Below are 18952 nucleotides of genomic sequence, written 5' to 3'. Positions count from 1 at the left end.
GTACCTAGAGGTTTCTAAAAATTCCAGAAGCACCCTTCGTCCATAATCGAGAAGGAACTCGACGTAAGGAACTCCGACAGGAAGCTTCTTACGGAGGATAGAGTGTATTGGTAGTACGCATCGTTCTTACGCAAATTTTTTAATTTGGTATTTCACTCGTGGCACCTAGAGGTTTATAAAAATTCCAGAAGCATCCTTCGTCCAGAATCGAGAAGGAACTCGACGTAAGGAACTCCGACAGAAAGCTTCTTACCGAGGATAAAGTGCATCGATATTACGCATCGTTCTTACGCAATTTTTTTAATTTGGTATTTCGCTCATGGCACCTAGAGGTTTCTAAAAATTCCAGAAGCATCCTTCGTCCAGAATCGAGAAGGAACTCGACGTAAGGAACTCCGACGTAAAGCAGAGTTCTACCGGAGGATAGAGTGGATCGGTAATACGCATAGTGAAACTTCTCGTTTCGAGCGCAGCGTTCAAAGACGAGCGGAGAATTTCCAAAAAACCTAAAAGCATCTACCATCGTTTGTGGAACTCCACGGCCGGAAGTATCTCCCGAAAAGAGACTGGAACGCGCGACTCGAGAAGCGTTCAGCGAAAGAGGCCGAGAATCGGGAAATCGTTGGTCGAAGAAGCGAATCCTTGGAAGCAACAAGTAAGGACGCACCCTCCCCCTCGTTCCCCGCTACGGGATCCCTTTTCTTTTCAGCCGTGGTAATTCGATCGGACGGTAATTAGCGGCTCGGTCGGGGGTAATTTAATCGAGCTAAATTCGTCTCGGATCGATGGCGGCCGGCGAGGTGTCGTGCGTGCGTGCACGTTCTCCGTGGAATCGCATCGAACTGGTTTCCCATGCGGGGCCACGTGACCACCCCCACCGATACTCCCCCCTTCCGTTCCGTCGTGCCCGCGGTTCGCGCATTATACCGCAACATTGTTATCAACAACGTCAACGGACATAAATTCAGCCGCGACGACCAAGGGGGAGAGAGAAAAAAAGGGAAACAAGGAAGAAAGGGAAAAAAAAAGCCTCGCGGCGGAACGAAGCAAATAAAGGATCCCGCGATTTACCTGCGCGGCCACAATTTTCTGGAAAGTTACGAGCTCCACGGCCCACGCCCCCGCGGGTTTACACCCAACCCGCGTCCGATAAGACCGCACCAGCGGGATCCTTCGACCCCCCCTCCCCCTTTTTTCCCAAAGAATAATAGAACGCGCGTCCTCCGCGTATCGCGTTGGATTTTAATTAAAATCTCGACCTTCACCGACAATATTCCCGAAATTAAATCCTACGTTTACGGGATCAAATGGTACGGGAAGACGATACCAATTTCATATCGAAAAGGAAATATTTCTACAACAGTTTGGTAGATTGTTCTTCTTCGCTCTTCGAAGGAAACGAGGCGACAGGAAACCGAGGAATACCGATCGTACGATGGAAGAATTTTCCAGGTAACTGTTTTTAGGGAATCTCGATGATTCTTCGAAGTTATCTTCCCGCTGATTCGGCAAGATTCGATCGGGTCTCGATAACCCGGATCGGATACAACAATCGGCCCCGATGAATTCCGCGGTCGTGTTTCCGACGCAACGCTAGGCGATTCTGTATCGATGTAAAGTTGAAAATTGAATCCGAGCTATTTATAAGGATCGTTTAGCTCCCCCGTTTAATACCGAACAATGCCCATTACCCGTTTCTGCGGCGGACAATGGTCGCTTTCTGCGCAGCTTGTTTACCCGCTCATTCAAAGTAGAATCCCATCGAATCCCGTTTGCGCGGCGCTCACTTTAATTCCGAGCCACTCGGATGTAAAATTAAATCGAACACGGTTACCACCAACAATACCAGAAAATAAGGCGTTATTGCCCGGCGACCGCCCCGCCCCGAGCATCGCTGAAATTTCATCGTCGAAGAACCCGAAACCACGCCGGGAACAAAATGGCGTGGATTCTCCGCGCCGGACCGGAACAACGAAGAAAGAAAAACGATAAGAAGACCGAGGAAACACGTTGAATTTCCGTGGAACGTTCAACCGTCGAACACGCCCTAGAAAAGAACTCATTTTTCCTTTTCTTTTCTCTTTCTTTCGATTTACGGTTACCGTGCTCTCCGCGATGGCTGCGCGAGAGTGTGCGCGTTGGAGATCAGATTTTATCCGGGTATTTTTTTTTTTTTTGTAAGTCTTTCGGACAGGTTTGAATTTTATGCCATAAAACCGAGCGAAGGAGAAGCTAAATCGTTGGTAAAGTTTGATAGTCTACCGTGAATAGAAATATAAAAGAAAAAAATCGGTTCGCAGCTTTCAAAGTCGCGAACGCGATTAACTCGCTAACCACAATCCAAGTGTCCGATCAAACAATTCTGACTTCCGTCGCTTAAAACCAAAAAGAAAAAAAAAGTACATCGCCCAGCCTCGACGAGAAAATGGACACCGAAGCTCGTTCGGTTCGCAACGTTGAACGCGCGAGGGTGGAATCGAGGAAACGTTATCGCGAAACGTTCGGCTTAATCAGCGTTTAATTAAACGGGCCGCTCGCGATATTAATTCGCGCGCGATGACTTACGCGCGTCACAGCCAGCGGGCGACGCAGCGTCGGGACGCCTTATCTATTTATTACCGCGCGAGCATTACGGGACAGGGAGCGGGGACGTAATGCGCGTGCAATCGACGCGCTCGTGAATAAATGAAAGCGTATTGTTTTCGGCCCGGTCCGTCGCCGATGAATAAACGATATATATACCGTGGAAAACGAAAACGCGTCGGTTTCGCTCGGTCCGGTTCCGCTGCGCGTGAATTTTTAACCGTTCGACGTCGTGTCACGGGTTCGAACAAATACCGTCAATAATGAAGCCGAATCCAGCCGATAAAGCGTCAAATCCGCGTCAAAATTCGATGCTCGCGACGTTTCGCGCGTCCGTCACGAGCCAGCCGGACCGCCACCCGCGGTTACGCATATTTAAAAAATCGATCGAGTCGATCGCGAGGACGAGACAAATTTTTCGAATCGCGAATCGTCCGAAAGAACGCGCCAAGACGCGCGAAATCCCCTGAGAGCTTCGTCTCTCTCTTTGTATCGGCGATAAAGGGGGACGATCGTTCGTAGCGATATCGGTCGGTTGGGAAGAAGGGAAGCGGGGCGGGGGAACGAACATTATCGCGTCTCTCGCCACGTGGACGGGCATTGTCTCCTCTCTCGTCTAGACGCGCATAAATTTCGAACGACCCGATGAATTGTTAACGCTCGAGGAAGAGGACGATCGGGTCCGTTTACCGTCCGCTCGTACTTCTCCGTTCGTGCTTTACGTTCGCGGCGAGACGCGCGCTCGGACATTGACGCGACGTCGCGACGCAAACGTACGCGTGTTTCTTTGCCGCTGTATCGACGCGCGATACGAACAAAAAAAATATTTGTCGATTGGGGAAAAAAAATCATGTCGAGCGGTGCACTCTGTGCAGAATCGTATCGACGCGTCTGTTATTCGCGCGGCGGTCGACACTGGCCGCTCAAGGTCACCGAGCAACGACCCCCGCCGCAACGTGGACCTCTTCGCTCCGCCCATCGTACTCTCGAGGAACGGGGAACGCGGATTCGAGACGTAGCTCGCGCGTACCAACGATCTCATCGACGCGCCTATTCTCTCGGCGGACGTCGTTGGCCGCTCAAGGTCACCCCCACCGACTTCTCTCTTCGCCCCTCCTAGCGTGCTTTCGTAGAACAGAAGATGCGAAGAACTTACGTGCAGCTATCGAGCGCGGAATCGTCTCCGTGCGAAAGTAATCGTATCGACGCGCCTATTCTCTCAACGGACGTCGTTGGCCGCTCAAGGTCACCCCCACCGCCTCGACTCTTCGCCCCACCCACCGTGCTTTTCGTAGAATAGGAGACACGAAGAAGCCACGGGCGACTATCGAGCGCGGAAGCGTCTCTATGCGAAAGTAATCGTATCAATGCGCCTACTTTATCGACGGACGTCGTTGGCCGTTCAAGGTCACCCCCACCGATTCGTCTCTTCTCCCCACCCATCGTGCTTTTGTACAAGAGACGCGAAGAAGCCACGAACGACTATCGAGCGCGGAAACGTCTCCGTGCGAAAGTAATCGTATCGACGCGTCTGTTCGTTTCGCGGACGTCGTTGGCCGCTCAAGGTCACCCCCACCGCTCCTTCGCTCCGCCCACCGGTGCTTTCGAACAGAGACACGAGATACTCTCCGTTTCTCGAACGCTGGCGCGACGAAAACATCCGACGCGATCAACGGCCGGGGTTAAGCGATCTCGCGAGCGTTTCTTTCGTCGTTCCTCGCGTCTTCGTCCCCGCAGAAGCTCGATTTCGATGCGGTACAACGCGGACGGACGTTCGAAACGCGAGATTCGCTCGGTGCGTCAACGTCGCACCGCTCGAGTCGCGCGCCCGCCGAAGATCATTATTCCAGGGGGCCGTGGAAACTCGGGAAACTGGCGCGCGTTTAACCGACGAGAATGGCCACCGGTGGAGAGAGAGGCGAGGAAAAAGTTATCGATCTCTCGCACGCATGCCAGTCACCGTCTACACGCGACCAGGGTCCCTGACCAGACGCCGCGAAACAAGGCCGGAGAAGGAACACCGAAACACCCAACGAGAACTTACGACGGTCATCCTCCTCGCGACTATTTCCCAGATCGTTGCCCGAGAAACCCTGGACTCGACGAAAAGGAAGCCGTTGAACTTTGATCGTTCGATGAGGAAGATATACCCACCGATCGGGAACCATTTCTTTTTTTACCAGTAGCTTCGATTCGCGTTCATTTCTCACCGAGACGAAACGTGGTCGCGTTTGCAATTTCTGTGATCGTCTCTCGAAATTCGTACAGGCTCCGTATCGCAAAAACGTCTCGTAAGGTCCGAAAGCTGTTTCGAAATTTCCTTAGACGAGATATCGAAAGTAAGAACGCGTTCGAGCGACGAGAGTGAATATTCCCTAGGCTGTAACTGTAGGCTCTCCGCGACACTCGTTCGCTCGAAACTCGCACAGCCTCCGTATCGCGAAAACGTCTCCTACGGTTCGAAAGCTGTTTCGAAATTTCCTTAGGGCGAGACATCGAAAGTAAGAAGAACGGGTTCGAGGGACGAGATCGAATATTCCCCGGGCTGTAACCGTAGGCTCTCCGCGTCGCTGGTGAACCGTTGCACCGAGCCAAGAACTGGAAAGGAGGAGAGTCCAGCTGCCGAGTGGCAAAAGTCGATTCGGAGATTCCGGACGTTTCGAAATTTATATCTCTCGCCGGTTGGTTTCTCCCTAAGCTGATTGTATCCGTTGCGATACTTGTAGCAGTATTTCTCCGTTGTTCGGTGACAGCTGCGACAGGATCACCTGCACGGCTGCAGCTGCGACCGCGACTATCGTTCAGCTGCGTCGGCCGATAACGGGCCGCGCGGCGAACGCAATTACAAGAACCGGGCGAGAACTAATTACACGGAAACGAGTGACGTCACCGTCGCGAACAGCCTTCCTTCCCGCGGCCCGCTCGCGTTACCTTCCGACAACTTTTCGCGTTTCCTCCCCGCGTTCGAGAACCTTGACACTGAAATCGCTCTTTCCACCCAGTTGTTCCCGGTAATTCCGGAGCAACTCGTTTCCGCGGCGTTGAAATTCTACCGTGCGCGAGTTAGCTAGCCAGCGAGCGAGGAAAAACGAAAAATCGACGTGGTTTCCTCTTGTACGCGAGTTGTACCCGAGACTGGCCAGAGAACGACGAAAGGAACAAATGAACGATCGCGAGGACTCTCGTTTCCATCTTCGAGCGAACGTGTATATATTTTACACCTCGGTGAAGCGGAGCTCCCCCGTTAATAATACAATTATGGAAATCGATCGAATCGATCGCATTCTTCGCGAGCCACGGTCTACGAATCGTACACGATCGATACGAGTTTCGACGAACCGCGACGGTATTGTTTCGATTTACCATTTTGGTTGAACGCAAGGGGAAAAATAAACGATTGCCGATCGCTTCGAAAATGAATCCACTCGATCCGTCCGTACGCGGATAGGTGGACGAGTGGGTCGGAAAAGGTACGGTAAAGAAGCGAGAAAAAGTGGCGCGCATCGCGGGAGGCGCACGCGGCGCGGCGCGGCGTGTCGCAGCGTGGAAATTGGCAAGGATCGAGACGGATTGGCGCACGAGCAAAAAGCTCCTGACCTTGAGGTGCACCGGTGACCTTGACGGCCGAGGGTACGGCTTCCGCATTGCCGCGGAATGGTGGGAGGGAGGCGGTTCGTCGCAGGGGTTTCGACCGGTTCGACCAATCCCGTCGGGGCAAGCCTCGAGAATCGAGCACGGATCGAACGTTTCGCGTTTCCCTGAGATCTTGACACGGTGACCATTCTCCCGATTTTTCCAACGATCGCCGATTTTCTCATTTAGATCGATCGCGACGCGAGCAGCGACAACGAGCGTGGAAAGTATCACGGATCGAGGACGCTCGCGAGAATCGTCGCCGAGTTCGTTCAAGGAGGAGTCCGTTTAAGAGGATTCCGTTTTAAACGGCGCACGAGCTCCCGCGGTAGGTTGTAATTTATTCCATCGTTGGATGGTAAAAAAAATTTGAAATTCCCGTCGCGAGCGTAAGAAGCGTAACGAGATGTTTGCGGATACGTGTTCGCGGTACGAGGTTTTTGTCAGGTAGGTACGAGGCTCGGTGGAACGGTTCTCTCGGAGTTTCGCGGACGTTATCCAGCGATCGGAGCGTGTTCGAGTAACTGCCGCCTATGGTCGTCCGGGATATTTTTGCCAGTTTGGTGCATCCCGTGGTTCGAGAGCCGTTCGCGTGATCGGATGCGCGAGTAGAATGCCGATTAGTCGCGAACGTTACGATTTTTGCGCGGTTGTTCGACCGAGCTCCACTCGCCACGGTTCGGGAACTTTTTCTCGGGAAGGAAGCGAAAATCAAGGACACGGAGAACGACGCGCTCTCGCAGGACGTTTCGTCGAAGCCGCGTCGAACCGACTTTAACGACGTTAACTTTCCCGGGTTTGGTATTTTCCTCGTTATCGACCGTACTCGCTTTGTTAACTCTGGCAACTGGGCTCGGCGCAGTCGGTCTATTAAAGTTTATCGACTTGGCTCGCTTTGCTACCTCTACTCGCGTCGTTGATTTTACTCGCCCGGCTACCTCCGTTCGTTCTACTCGCTTTGCCGGCTCTGTTCGTTCTACTCGCTTCGTCTCGCTCGCTCCGTTCGACTCGATCCGTTGACCAGGCTCACCTCGCTGACTCTGTTTGTTCTACTCCGCGCTAGGGGCTTTACCCGCTCCGCTAGCTCTATTCGTTCTACTCGATCTTTGCTCACCGAGTACGAATAGTAATTCCTTCGAGTCGATTCGCTAATTTTACTTGCATCGCTGAGTTTGTTCATTCTACTCGCCTATTAGCTTCGTTCATCGAGTACGAATAGTAATTCGTTCGACTCGATCCACCGACTCAACTCGATTCGTTGCACTCGATCCGCCAAATTTGCTCACCTCGTTCACTCGATTCATTCTACTCGCGTTACTAATTTCACTCGATCCATCGACTCTATTCGTTCCACTCGATGTTTGCTCACGGTACAGTTCGTTCGCCACGATCCACCGATTTATCTCGCGGCTCTTTGTTCGTTCTACTCGTTGCCGAACCACACTCGCCCAGCCGACTCTATCCGTTCTACTCGCTGGTTACCTTCTTCACCGTGTTCGTTTTCTTCGCGCGAGTTCCCGCTTCGTTGATCCATCGATAAGTTCGCCGCGCAGCGAGCATAACCGAGCGTCGATCGAATCGCGACCGTCTGAAAATCGTCCCGATCGCAATTACGATCGCGAGGATCGATCGATGAAATTCATAATTAATCGAGGGCGACGCGGCGCGAGGCGAGCAAACGAAGCGACGACGCGGAGAGCCACGGGAGCGTATCCTCCCCGAACGAAAAGGTGAGAGGAAAAAAAAGGAAAAAAAAAAGAAAAAAGAAGCCACCCGGTGTCCTCGGTGTCGCTTTTCTTTCTCGTTGAACAAACGCTTCTCTCTCTCTCTCTGTCTCGCTCGCTCGAACCCCCGGCCCACGAGCAACGGGGCCTGTGTTCCGCGACATTATACGCCCCAGATAGGATCAACGACGCGCTCTCAATTTAATTACTATCCTCCGGCGGGCTGCTCGCAAAAATGCTACGGATTAATTATGAGCGCAATTAGAGGCGGCGATAACGGGCGCGCAATAAAGTCCTGAAATCGATCCGGTTTTCCCGCGCGGCGTCGCGCTACGCGGTGCGACGCGTTGCGACGCGGGCCACCGGTGCGCGCGTCCCACAAGAGGACGGTAATTTATTCGCGATCGGATTAAGCCGTCCCATTAACGATCATCGATAGAAACGAAATCTTGTATTCTCGCTGGCGACGAGCCGCGATCGGGGGCTGTTCGCGCCCCGTCGATCCCGCGTACCCCGATCGTTTATAATCGGCCGTGTTGGAAGCAGCCACCGATCACCGACCGACCGGATCGCTCGCGTCCAGCGAAACGTCGATGAATATTAATTAACGACGCGTCGTGCACGCGAGAGCGTTCCGTGAGCATCGCGGAAAACGTTGTCACCCGGACCGATCGAACCCTCCGGTTTATCGACGTTGTCTTTACATCGAGACGCGACGCGACGCTCGAGATCGTGGGATCTGAGGTAAATTCAAAGTTACCTCGCGAGGTGTGTCACGGGGTAAAAGCGGGATCGAGAGGATCGAAAACCCGGAGCGATGTCGTTGAAATTTTCTTCGCTGCGTGCTCCCTTCGTACCAATGGATCGTAAACGCGTTTGTATAATTTTCATCGGCGATAATTCGCAAGATAGTATTTTTTCATCGCGGATCTATCGCGGAGAAATGCACCGCCCCGAAATCGAGTATCCCGAGAACGAGACACACCGTGGAAAAAAGAAAAAAAAAAAATGTTATTCCAACGTTTCGATTTATTTTTACGCGCGGAATAGTTTACGATCGAACGAGCATCGAGTTTGTATTCGCGTATAGGGAGGAGGCTCGAGATTCAGCGCGAATTAATCAACCGCAGCGGGCAAAAAGCCGTCAGAGCGTGGCTCGTCCGGGCGTATTTCGCGTTTAAAGTATGAAAATAAATGTGTCACGCGGACGGGCCGCGCGGCTAAATATTTACACCGCGGCACGAGGAGAGCGTTACGGACCGCCCGGCTGCGATAAATCACGTCGGAACGAACGCGTTCGAGGGTTCTTCGTTGCGTCGACGTTGTCCAGCAGTCGTCGTAAACCGTGAATTACGCGTGCCGCGGTTTCGTTGGACAGGAAGCGAGCCGAGTCCCCGAGTCGCCGAGTCGCCGAGTCGCCGATCCTGGAACCGTTCGAAAGTCCTCGCCGCCACGGGAACGACTGCCTCGCGATTGAGTTCTCGTGAGAAACGTCGCTGGACGCCTAGCTGGAAAAGGCAAGTCCGCTCGCGAACAAGGAAACAAGGGGAAAGCCTGAACGCGAACACCGCCGCTACTCGGGACATTTTTAAATCACCGTAAACGAGACTCCGTCTCTGTACGTTCGAGCGATCCGAGACACGACCAGATAACGTCGCGACGCGTACGCGCTTGCGAAAAAGATGCGCCGCGATAGCGCGGGAAAGTCTTCTTCGAAACGGGAGCGAGAAGATACGAAAATTTTGGACGGAAGATAGTCGGATCGTAGAATCACTGTTGCTCCAAGTTGCACCGAGACGAAGGAGAAATTTACGTTCGAGAGATCGTTGCACGAGTATACGGGACTTTGCGCTGTCTACCGGGTGCGTACGGGGCTTTAGGTTCTCCATCGAGTGCGTTTGTGACTTTGTATCACCTCCCAGATACTTATACCACTTTGCACGCTATATAGCAGGTTTTTACTGGACTCTGTGGGCTCTACTAAGTTCGCACCTTGGCTCTGTACTCCTCTCCAGGTGCGAACAAGACCTTACAAGTGTGTTTCTGGCTTTACACTACCTCCCAGATACCTACGACACTTTGCACACTATATAGCAGGTTTGTACTCGACTCCGTAGACTCTGCTAGGTTCGCACCTTGGCTCTGTACTCCTCTCCAGGTGCGAACGAAACTTTACGAGTGCGTTTGTGGCTTTACACTACCTCTCGGATACTTATACCACTTTGCACACTATACAGCAGGTTTTTACTCGACTCTGTGGGCTCTACTGGGTTCGTACCTTGGCTCTGTACTCCTCTCTAGGTACGAACAAGACTTTACCCTCTCCATCGAGGGCGTTTGTGGCTTTACACTACCTCTCAGATACCTACACCACTTTCTACACTACGTAGCAGGTTTTTACTCGACTCCGTAGACTCTACTGGGTTCGTACCTTGGCTCTGTACTCCTCTCTAGGTACGAACAAGACTTTACCCTCGCCATTGAGTGCGTTCGTGACTTTACGCTACCTTCCAGATACCCACACCACATTGCACGCTATGTATAAAGCTTGTACTCGATTCACTTTACGATACTCTCTACAGAATTCGTACCGTTACATTTTCAACCGAGCGCGAACGCTGCGTTAGACTCTCCGGTAGGCGCGATCGCGGCTTTAGACCGCCTCGATCGATTCCCGTAAAGTCGACGGGACCGTGATCGACGGATCTCGAAGGAAGCACCCGATCCGCCTCTATCCCGGCGCCGATAAATCTCGAGCGAACGAGTGACCAAGGACGAACCGGGGGCCCCTGTAATTAATACCGTCGATTATGCGTAGTAGGCGATAATTTATAATCGACTGGACGGACACGCGGCCGAACCCGCACGGCCGAGGAACACGCGATCGATTACGGCTCGTTGGTTTGATTTACCGGCACAGGGAGGTTCAGCTGTCAGCCGATCTACCCGTAACGAACTCCCGTTCGCGCAAGGTTTCCTCTCGTTTCGCGGAATACCGCGAGCTCGCGCGGCGAACGTAACGGGCGCGCGCTCGAGGACCAACCGGGCCTCGAGGAATCCAACGCTTCGCGGATATAGTCGCCCGCTGCCCGAGCGGAATAATTTCCAAAACATCGCCGAGGAAACTTTGCTCCAGAGACATCCAAACCCGGTCCTATTCTCCCGCGGAGACAATGCCGCGTACAGGATGTTCACCGAATAAGCGGATAAACTTTACGAGGTTGTCGTCCCTCGTCGAGTCCTGTCCGCTTCGTCGATACTCGTTGCGCGTTCAAACCCCGGTCCTCCGCGATTCGACCTCTTCGTAGCTCGCGTTCCGGGCATAATCGAAAGACTCTTCTCGTTACCCGGAAATTTCTACCGGAACCCTCCCCCGAACCTTCGCAGCGATCCGTCGTTCGTTTAACGAATACTTATTCCAAGCTCGCAGAATACCCTCTCCGGGTACTGGAAAGACGTTGGACGAGATATCGGGTACCGAAAATTTTCCACGTAACATTGAAAACATCGCAAACGAATGTCGTTTTTCGTTTCGGATTGCGCGCACGCGACCTCGTGCTCGTTCCACCTTTGCACGGTAGCCTCTATCGGGTGGTGGAACATTTCCACGAGAGGTCTGGACACTTTCGAAAAGCAACTGTACGTTCCACGTGTCGTGTTAGTATCGTCTTTGGTCGCAGTTGTCCGTGAACGCGGTCGACGCGTACGTCCGTTACGCGCGGTACACGGTGGCCCGGAGCTCGACGCGATCGGCTCAACGCGTTAAACAACAGAAGGATTATCGAGCTCGCGAGCTACGAGGAAACGGACCGAGACACGGGAGAATAATTTCTATTCGGTCACGCGCTCCGCGTAATACCCTGGATTATCGTAATCCGAACTTATTACGCCGTGAATCGGCTCGCTGTATTATTAAACATCATCGGGAGGTTTTCTTTTTTTTTTCTCTTTCCCCTCTCCGTCGGGCAGCAACCTCCCACCCCGCCCCTCTCGGAAGACATTCGTATAATCTTACTTTCTCTTCTCCGACTCGCTTACCGCTCTATTATCGCGTAACTGTTCGAGAAGTCCTCCCCCTCGGCCGCCCTCCGTTCCGCAGACGCGGCGGAGTGTATGCCCAACAGTTCTGCTCGAACCGCAGTTTCTCCGCGTTAAGTTTAAACTAGTTAGACGAAAGTTAAGCCCGAGCTTATTCGTGTAAATACGCCCGGCACTTACACCGATGCTAATTCCGGCGATCGATGCCGCGGCCTCGCGTCCGCGTGGAAATTGCGCGCGTTTCGAAGCCCCGTCGTCTCCTAGAGCCTCGTTGATTCGTTGAATCGCGAATCTATCGGCGCGCGATTCTTTCGAACCGATCGATTCCATCGTTTGTCGGTACAATGATAAGTCTTGGAACGAAAAATTAATTCCGTGTTTAAATTGCGCGCGTTTCGAAGCCCCGTCGTCTCCTAGAGCCTCGTCGATTCGTTGAATCGCGAATCTATCGGCGCGCGATTCTTTCGAACCGATCAATTCCAACGTTTGTCGGTACATTGATAAGTCTTGGAACGAAAAATTAATTCCGTGTTTAAATTGCGCGCGTTTCGAAGCCCCGTCGTCTCCTAGAGCCTCGTTGATTCGTTGAATCGCGAATCTATCGGCGCGCGATTCTTTCGAACCGATCGATTCCATCGTTTGTCGGTACAATAACGAGTCTTGGAACGAAAAATTAATTCCGCCTAAAGAGAGAGGGGGGCTAGGGGAAAAAGTTGCGTAAATGTTTGACAATTCGGTGCTCGATTCCCGAACGAATTCCTCGCGAGCGCGCGAGCTTCGCGAATTTGTAAAAAATTCCGAATCTCCGGAAACACGTCCGCGCGTGTGTCTTGCGATTTCGCGTTTACCGAGACGAAGGGTCTCTCGGAGTTGAAAAATTAATTTCGCCCGCAACGGGGGGAAGAGAATTCGCGGAGGTCGTTTTTACGATTCGGTACGGCTCCGATTCTTAAAATTGGCCACCTTTTTTCCGGTAAATAAATTCGTCGCGCGCGCACGTAATTCGGGGAAATTATTAAATCGTCTCGAACGAGCGAATCTCGTCGACACACCTGCGTGGACTGGAAATCGTACGGAGGAAACGTAGAAAAAGTGTATAAATCCGAATTTCGCGTCCCCATGTCCGCCCCTTTCCTCCCACCCTCTGTGTGAAATTATCCCCGATGTTTGACTCGTGAATATCGCGTTGAACAAACGATACGGCGTTTTAGTTTTGTAAATACGAGCGTTTAAATCGCGTCGATATCGAGTCCGGCGAAAACGTAACGCGCGTCGCTCGTCGATTTGTGCATTTCTGCAGCCAATTGTTTGCGCACAATATTGAAATTTCGCACCCCGCCGGTACAACGAGCAAAAATTTCATCGCTGAAATACTCCGCGCGGAAATATCATTGCGTTCGAAAAATTACTGTCCTAATTGGGACACCGGAGATACTCGCTGCGTCGTAAAACAAATTGAACAAATAAGGAGTTAAGAAACGGCGGTACATGGTCGACGCGGAATTAAGTGGCCGCTCAAGGTCACCGAATCTCTCCCCACCGTATCCTAAAAGTGCGCACTGGCTTCGAAAACATTGCACACCGTTGCAAATGTACTCGGTGAATTCTACCAATTGGAAGTCGAAACGCGTCTACGTGTTTGCGACGGTATAAAAAGTTTCTTCGAGAGTGGAGTACGCACCTTTCGTTTTTTAAACGAAGAGGGAGTTGCTGTAAGAGTACAGCGCGAAAGTAAGAGCGGGGGTGGGGTACAAGGTGGGGGAAAGTTGCTTCGCGTAGCCGAGTAAGATCGATCGAATTTAGTATCGCGACGGACGTCCTTGGGTCTGGACGATTCCCTGGTGAGTAACCGACGATCGAAGTTAATACCGCGAAGAGGTCGAACGTCGCGAAACAAGGAACTAGAGACAGAAGAAGTGACGCTAGTTGGAATAGTGGGGGGTGACCTTGCGCGGCCAACTAAGTCGGCGCAGACTCGTCCGGCGCGATCTCCCCGTATCGTAGAGCTACCGTCGGTCGTGCTCGTTCGCGCACTGTTTCAAATTTCGTTGAACGCGTATCGAACGACAGTGTCCTCCTTTCGAAAAGAAAGTAAGCAAAAATATTTTCGTCGCCCGCGTTACACGATACCAACTTTAACGCAAAACCGTTCGTGCGCGTGAACGAAGCTGACAGACGGAGAAAAGGACCGAGAAGCGGGAAATTTCGAGTCAGCTGTCTGCTCGATTTGCGTCAACGCAACCTCACTCCCTCCTATCCACCCACCCGCTGATCTCGCGGCTCGAAATTGTTTCGTCGCGGAGTCGGGGTTTGCATTTTTCATCGTTGGTTCGAGCCACGCTGAGAAATTGGTCGTAAAGCAACAATCGTGACGGATTATTGCGATCGTTCGAGCAACAACCGACTTCGTTACGGTGGCTCGCGTTCGCGACCAAGTTCCCCGGTTAACGACCGCGATCAAACTTCGAGCGATTATCGTTAATACCGCCCGATGATAATCGACGGAGCTGCAGTCTCCCTGCTCGTGACTCGCCGGCGACAAATCATCGAACGAAAGCTCCGTTTCTCCATAAATGTCGCCAACGTCTATAAATTGAAATTTCAATTTTCCACGAAGAGAAACAAGCACGGTTTTTTTTTTCCTCAGCTCCGATAGCAATCCCCTCGAAACAACAAAAAAGGGTAGCAATCCCCTTAAATGCAAACAGGGCGTCGTAAAAATGTCAGAAAAGCCAGACGGAGACCGGCTCTTGCGAGCAACAACGCAGAAGGAACACCCACACGACCCAGACCCAGACTCTGCCGTTCGATCGATCGCGCGAACAACTCGCAAACCTCGCGAAAATCGTCGCAACGCCGCCGAGGTTCCGCGCTCCCTGGATTCGAGTCGTTCTATCCCTGTTAACTCGGCGCTGGATTCGAGTTACGGTAAACCCAACTTGTACAGCAAGTGGAATATCGCGAATCCGAATTAGGCTACCCTGGACCGGACTTGGACCAGGAGTTCAAGAACCGAGGTACTTCTCGTTACGAGAAGTACCAAGCAACGAATCTGAAGCTAGGAACCGAAAAGATGACACCTGGATCGAAGAGTAACGTTTAGTAGACGATTAAAACGAGTCAATTACTTCCAGAGGTCAACTTCTCAGCCGCGCACAGTAGGTTCTCATAGACGGATGCACTCGAATCCGAAGCGTAGAATTGCTGAATGTGGACTATGCCAAAGGTGTCCGATAGACGTAAATTATGCTAGACTTGCATTATGCTAGACCGTTCTATACCTAGACACGGTTAGATATAGATTGTGCCCGGTATGCTGAACCCAAAACGTATAACTTCCTGAATGTGGTCCACGTCAATGGTCTGCTGGAGGTAAATTATAGTGGATCTGTACCTAGACGCGGATCTAAATTGCGATAGATCCGAGATATTCGAAGCGTGCGCTGTATTCGACTCGGTAAAAATAATTTTAGGCTGGAACGTAGATTGGCAAAGACGAGCGATGCAAGTAGGGAAGGAAGTTTTAGAAAGTTCTTAATCTATGCCAACAGAGTCCAAGATGGAGGAGCTATTCTTCGGTCGGGATAACCGCGGACAGAACAAGCCCAGGATCGACAAAAGGAGAGGAGCGCGCGAAACGTGACCCGATATCCTTCGAGGACGCCCTTCGACAGCGTCTGCGAGGAAAGGATGCAGGTGAGCGGGCAAAGAGAGAGGGTGGAAGGAAAACCGGATGGAACGCTCGGTATCTAGATGATTCGACTGCACGCTTCGCCTGCCGCCCTTACGAAACCGGACGGAGGTGTTCATCTAGATCAACGTTTCTCAAAGTGTGCACCATGTTCCACGCAAATTCCTGGAAATAATATCCGTCGGTAGAACGATAATTTATTGTCCCGATAAATCACGTTCACCCTCATACTGTTTAGACACACGTTCGTAAGATAATATTTTTGTTTTTTTTTGTTTTCAAGAAAAATAAATCTACATACAATTAAACGAAATCGTACTTATTTATTTCCCGCCGTTACCACCTCCTATTTCCGTTTTGAAATATTGCGAACAAAAATACGAATCTACGAAAAATTCCAGCGAGAGTTCGGAAACTCGTTCGAAATTCCAGCAAAATTTCAATTGGCCAAAATTCTTGGAAATGACGTAATTTCTCAGAATACGCGGAATCGGAATACCTCCTCGGACATCGTGTTCTCCTGATACCAAAGTTCGAAAATCGGCGCAAACTTTCAACAAAAGTTCAGAAATTCGTTTAAAATTCGCGGCTAGGAGAAATTCTTGGTAATGACGTCATTTTCAAGAAGTGGCACAATTGGAATACCTCTTCGCACATCATGTTCTCCTGATACCAAAGTCTGAATTTCGGACAAAAATTTTAGAAAATTTCTGAACCTTGGTTAAAATTTCTCGCCGATTTCGGGACTTTGGTATCAGGAGAACATGATATGCGAAGAGGTATTCTTATTACGCGAATTTCCGCGAATTAAAATTTTGGGGGACTATCAAACAAATTTGTGACTTTTGCTTAAATTTTTCACCGATTTCGTAACATTGGTATCAGGAGAACACGATATGCGAGAAGGAAACTCTTCGCCTTTGCAGATTTCTCGATATCTTGATGTTTATTTATCATAATTATTAACAACCATTGTAGGACGATAGTTTAAACAATTATTAACAATGTCCTAGTATAAATAATAGCTTGAAAACCATCAATTTCTAGAAATATCCACTTAAATCGTACAAATAAAATCGAAGTAACGGTAAGTCACCTTCTCGAGGGTATAAATAGAACCACCGACTGCCGAAAATTTCATTCGCCCGGGAACCTCCGCGGCGGACGGAGCTCCCCCTGAGGGGGAGCTGGACTCTCCGGGCCACTGTGGCCCGACGCGGAGAAGGGCGGGAACGCCGCGGACCCGCGGGGAACGGAGCTCCTCCTCTGGAGGGCCTGGACCCTCTGGGCCAGGGTGGACCGACGCGGCGAAGGGCTGAAAAGCCGTGGACCCGCGGCGGACGGAGCTCCTGCCGTCGAGGACCCGGACTTCTTAGGGCTAGGGTGGCCCGCCGCGGAGGGGGGCGGTACCGCGGTGGATCTGCCCCAACCAGCGCGAAGGATGTCGGTGTGTAGGTAGATCGATGTAACTTCATTACAATTCAATAAATTTATTAAGCAAAAAATAATTAACATTTTTTCTTTTCCCACTTTATTTCCACTCCATCTACTCCAAGAATTTCTAACTTTTGCTAAAATTTTTCCGAAAATTCTCAGAAATGACGTCATTTTCGCAAAATTTGGAAAATTCTCAGAAATGACGTCACTTCCAAGAAATTTGGAAAATTCTCAGAAATGACGTCATTTCCAAGAAGTGGCACGATTGGAATACCTCCTCGCACATCATGCTCTCCTGATACCAAAGTCTCGAAAACAGTGAAAAATTCTAGTTAAAGTACCGAAATTCGTTTAAAATTCGCGCCTCGGGGAAATTCTTGGAAATGACGTCATTTCCAAGAAGTGGCACGATAGGAATACCTCCTCGCACATCATGTTCTCCTGATACCAAACTCTCGAAAACGGGGAAAAATTCTAGTTAAAGTACCGAAATTCGTTTAAAATTCGCGCCTCGGGGAAATTCTTGGAAATGACGTCATTTCCAAGAAGTGGCACGATGGAATACCTCCTCGCACCTCATGTTCTCCTGATACCAAAGTCACGAAATCAGTGAAAAATTTTAGCCAAAGTTAAGGAATTTTCTAAAATTTATGTCCGAAATTCAAACTTTGGTATCAGGAGAACATGATGTGCGAGGAGGTATTCCTATCGTGCCACTTCTTGGAAATGACGTCATTTCCAAGAATTTCCCCGAGGCGCGAATTTTAAACGAATTTCGGTACTTTAACTAGAATTTTTCACTGTTTTCGAGACTTTGGTATCAGGAGAACATGATGTGTGAGGAGGTATTTCTATCGTGCCACTTCTTGGAAATGACGTCATTTCTGAGAATTTTCCAAATTTCTTGGAAGTGACGTCATTTCTGAGAATTTTCCAAATTTTGCGAAAATGACGTCATTTCTGAGAATTTTCGGAAAAATTTTAGCAAAAGTTAGAAATTCTTGAAGTAGATGGAGTGGAAATAAAGTGGGAAAAGAAAAAATGCTAATTTTTTTTTACATAATCAATTTATTACCGTTTATTGGAGTTACATCGATCTATAATATCTTACCACACACTTCCCTCGCGCTTGTCGGCGCAGATCCGCCGCGAGTCCACCGCGGGTAGTCTGCGGTTCCGCCTTTCTCCGCGTCGGGCCACCCCGGCCCGCAGGGTCCAGGGCCCCCAGAGGGGGAGCTCCGTCCGCCGCGGGTCCGCGAGGGGCCACCCTCGCCCGAGGGTCCAAGTCCCCCAGAAGAAGGAGCTCCGTCCGCCGCGGGTTCTCGGCGAACCCGCCGCGGACCCGTGACGTTTCCGCCCTTCTCCGCGTCGGACCACCCTGGCCCGGAGGGTCCAGCTCCCCCAGAGGGGGAGCTCCGTCCGCCGCGGAGGCTCCCGGGCGAATGAAATTTTCGGCAGTCGGTGGTTCTATTTATACCCTCGAGAAGGTGACTTACCGTTACTTCGATTTTATTTGTACGATTTAAGCGGATATTTCAAGAAACTGATGGCTTTTCAGCTATTATTTATACTAGGACATTGTTAATAATTGTTTAAACTATGGTTCTACGATGGTTGTTAATAATTATGATAAATAAACATCAAGATATCGAGAAATCTGCAAAGGAGAACGGTTTCTTTCTCGCATATCGTGTTCTCCTGATACCGAAGTTCGAAAATCAACGAAATTTCGCTTGAAATTCTCACCAAAACTGGCGTAAATTTCGAACATAGTCGTACAAATAGACGATCGAAGAAAAGGGAAGGAAGGGTTCAATGAAAAAGCATTCGAAGTACAATGAATTTT

General features: G+C 50.7%; 3 protein-coding genes across 6 annotated transcripts in view; 2 read left to right on the top strand and 1 right to left on the bottom strand.

The window, feature by feature from the left end:
* LOC143143484 (uncharacterized) overlaps window positions 1-562 on the top strand; it is a 114033-nt gene extending 113471 nt beyond the window's left edge. Inside the window, exons 5-6 of one of the 2 annotated variants that reach the window (XM_076304775.1) lie at window positions 28-113; window positions 189-229. In XM_076304775.1, the coding sequence (XP_076160890.1) occupies window positions 28-113; window position 189 (87 nt within the window). In that variant the 3' untranslated portion in view covers window positions 190-229. Of the gene's footprint in view, window positions 1-27 lie in introns of both variants that reach the window. The other variant, XM_076304776.1, reaches the window with a different exon arrangement.
* Nmo (serine/threonine-protein kinase nemo) overlaps window positions 1-18952 on the bottom strand; it is a 243305-nt gene that overhangs the window by 93469 nt on the left and 130884 nt on the right. The window lies entirely within an intron of this gene.
* Window positions 320-15971, top strand: LOC143143584 (uncharacterized). The gene is made up of 4 exons (XM_076304974.1): window positions 320-332; window positions 367-385; window positions 430-655; window positions 15530-15971. The coding sequence occupies exons 1-4, from the start codon at window positions 320-322 to the stop codon at window positions 15842-15844; spliced, it is 573 nt and encodes a 190-aa protein (XP_076161089.1). The 3' UTR covers window positions 15845-15971.

The sequence above is a fragment of the Ptiloglossa arizonensis genome, chromosome 2 (genome assembly GCF_051014685.1).
Source record: "Ptiloglossa arizonensis isolate GNS036 chromosome 2, iyPtiAriz1_principal, whole genome shotgun sequence".
Taxonomy (NCBI): Eukaryota; Metazoa; Arthropoda; class Insecta; order Hymenoptera; family Colletidae; genus Ptiloglossa; species Ptiloglossa arizonensis.
Note: the sequence above shows the minus strand (reverse complement) of the source record. Positions and strands in the feature narration are given on the sequence as shown.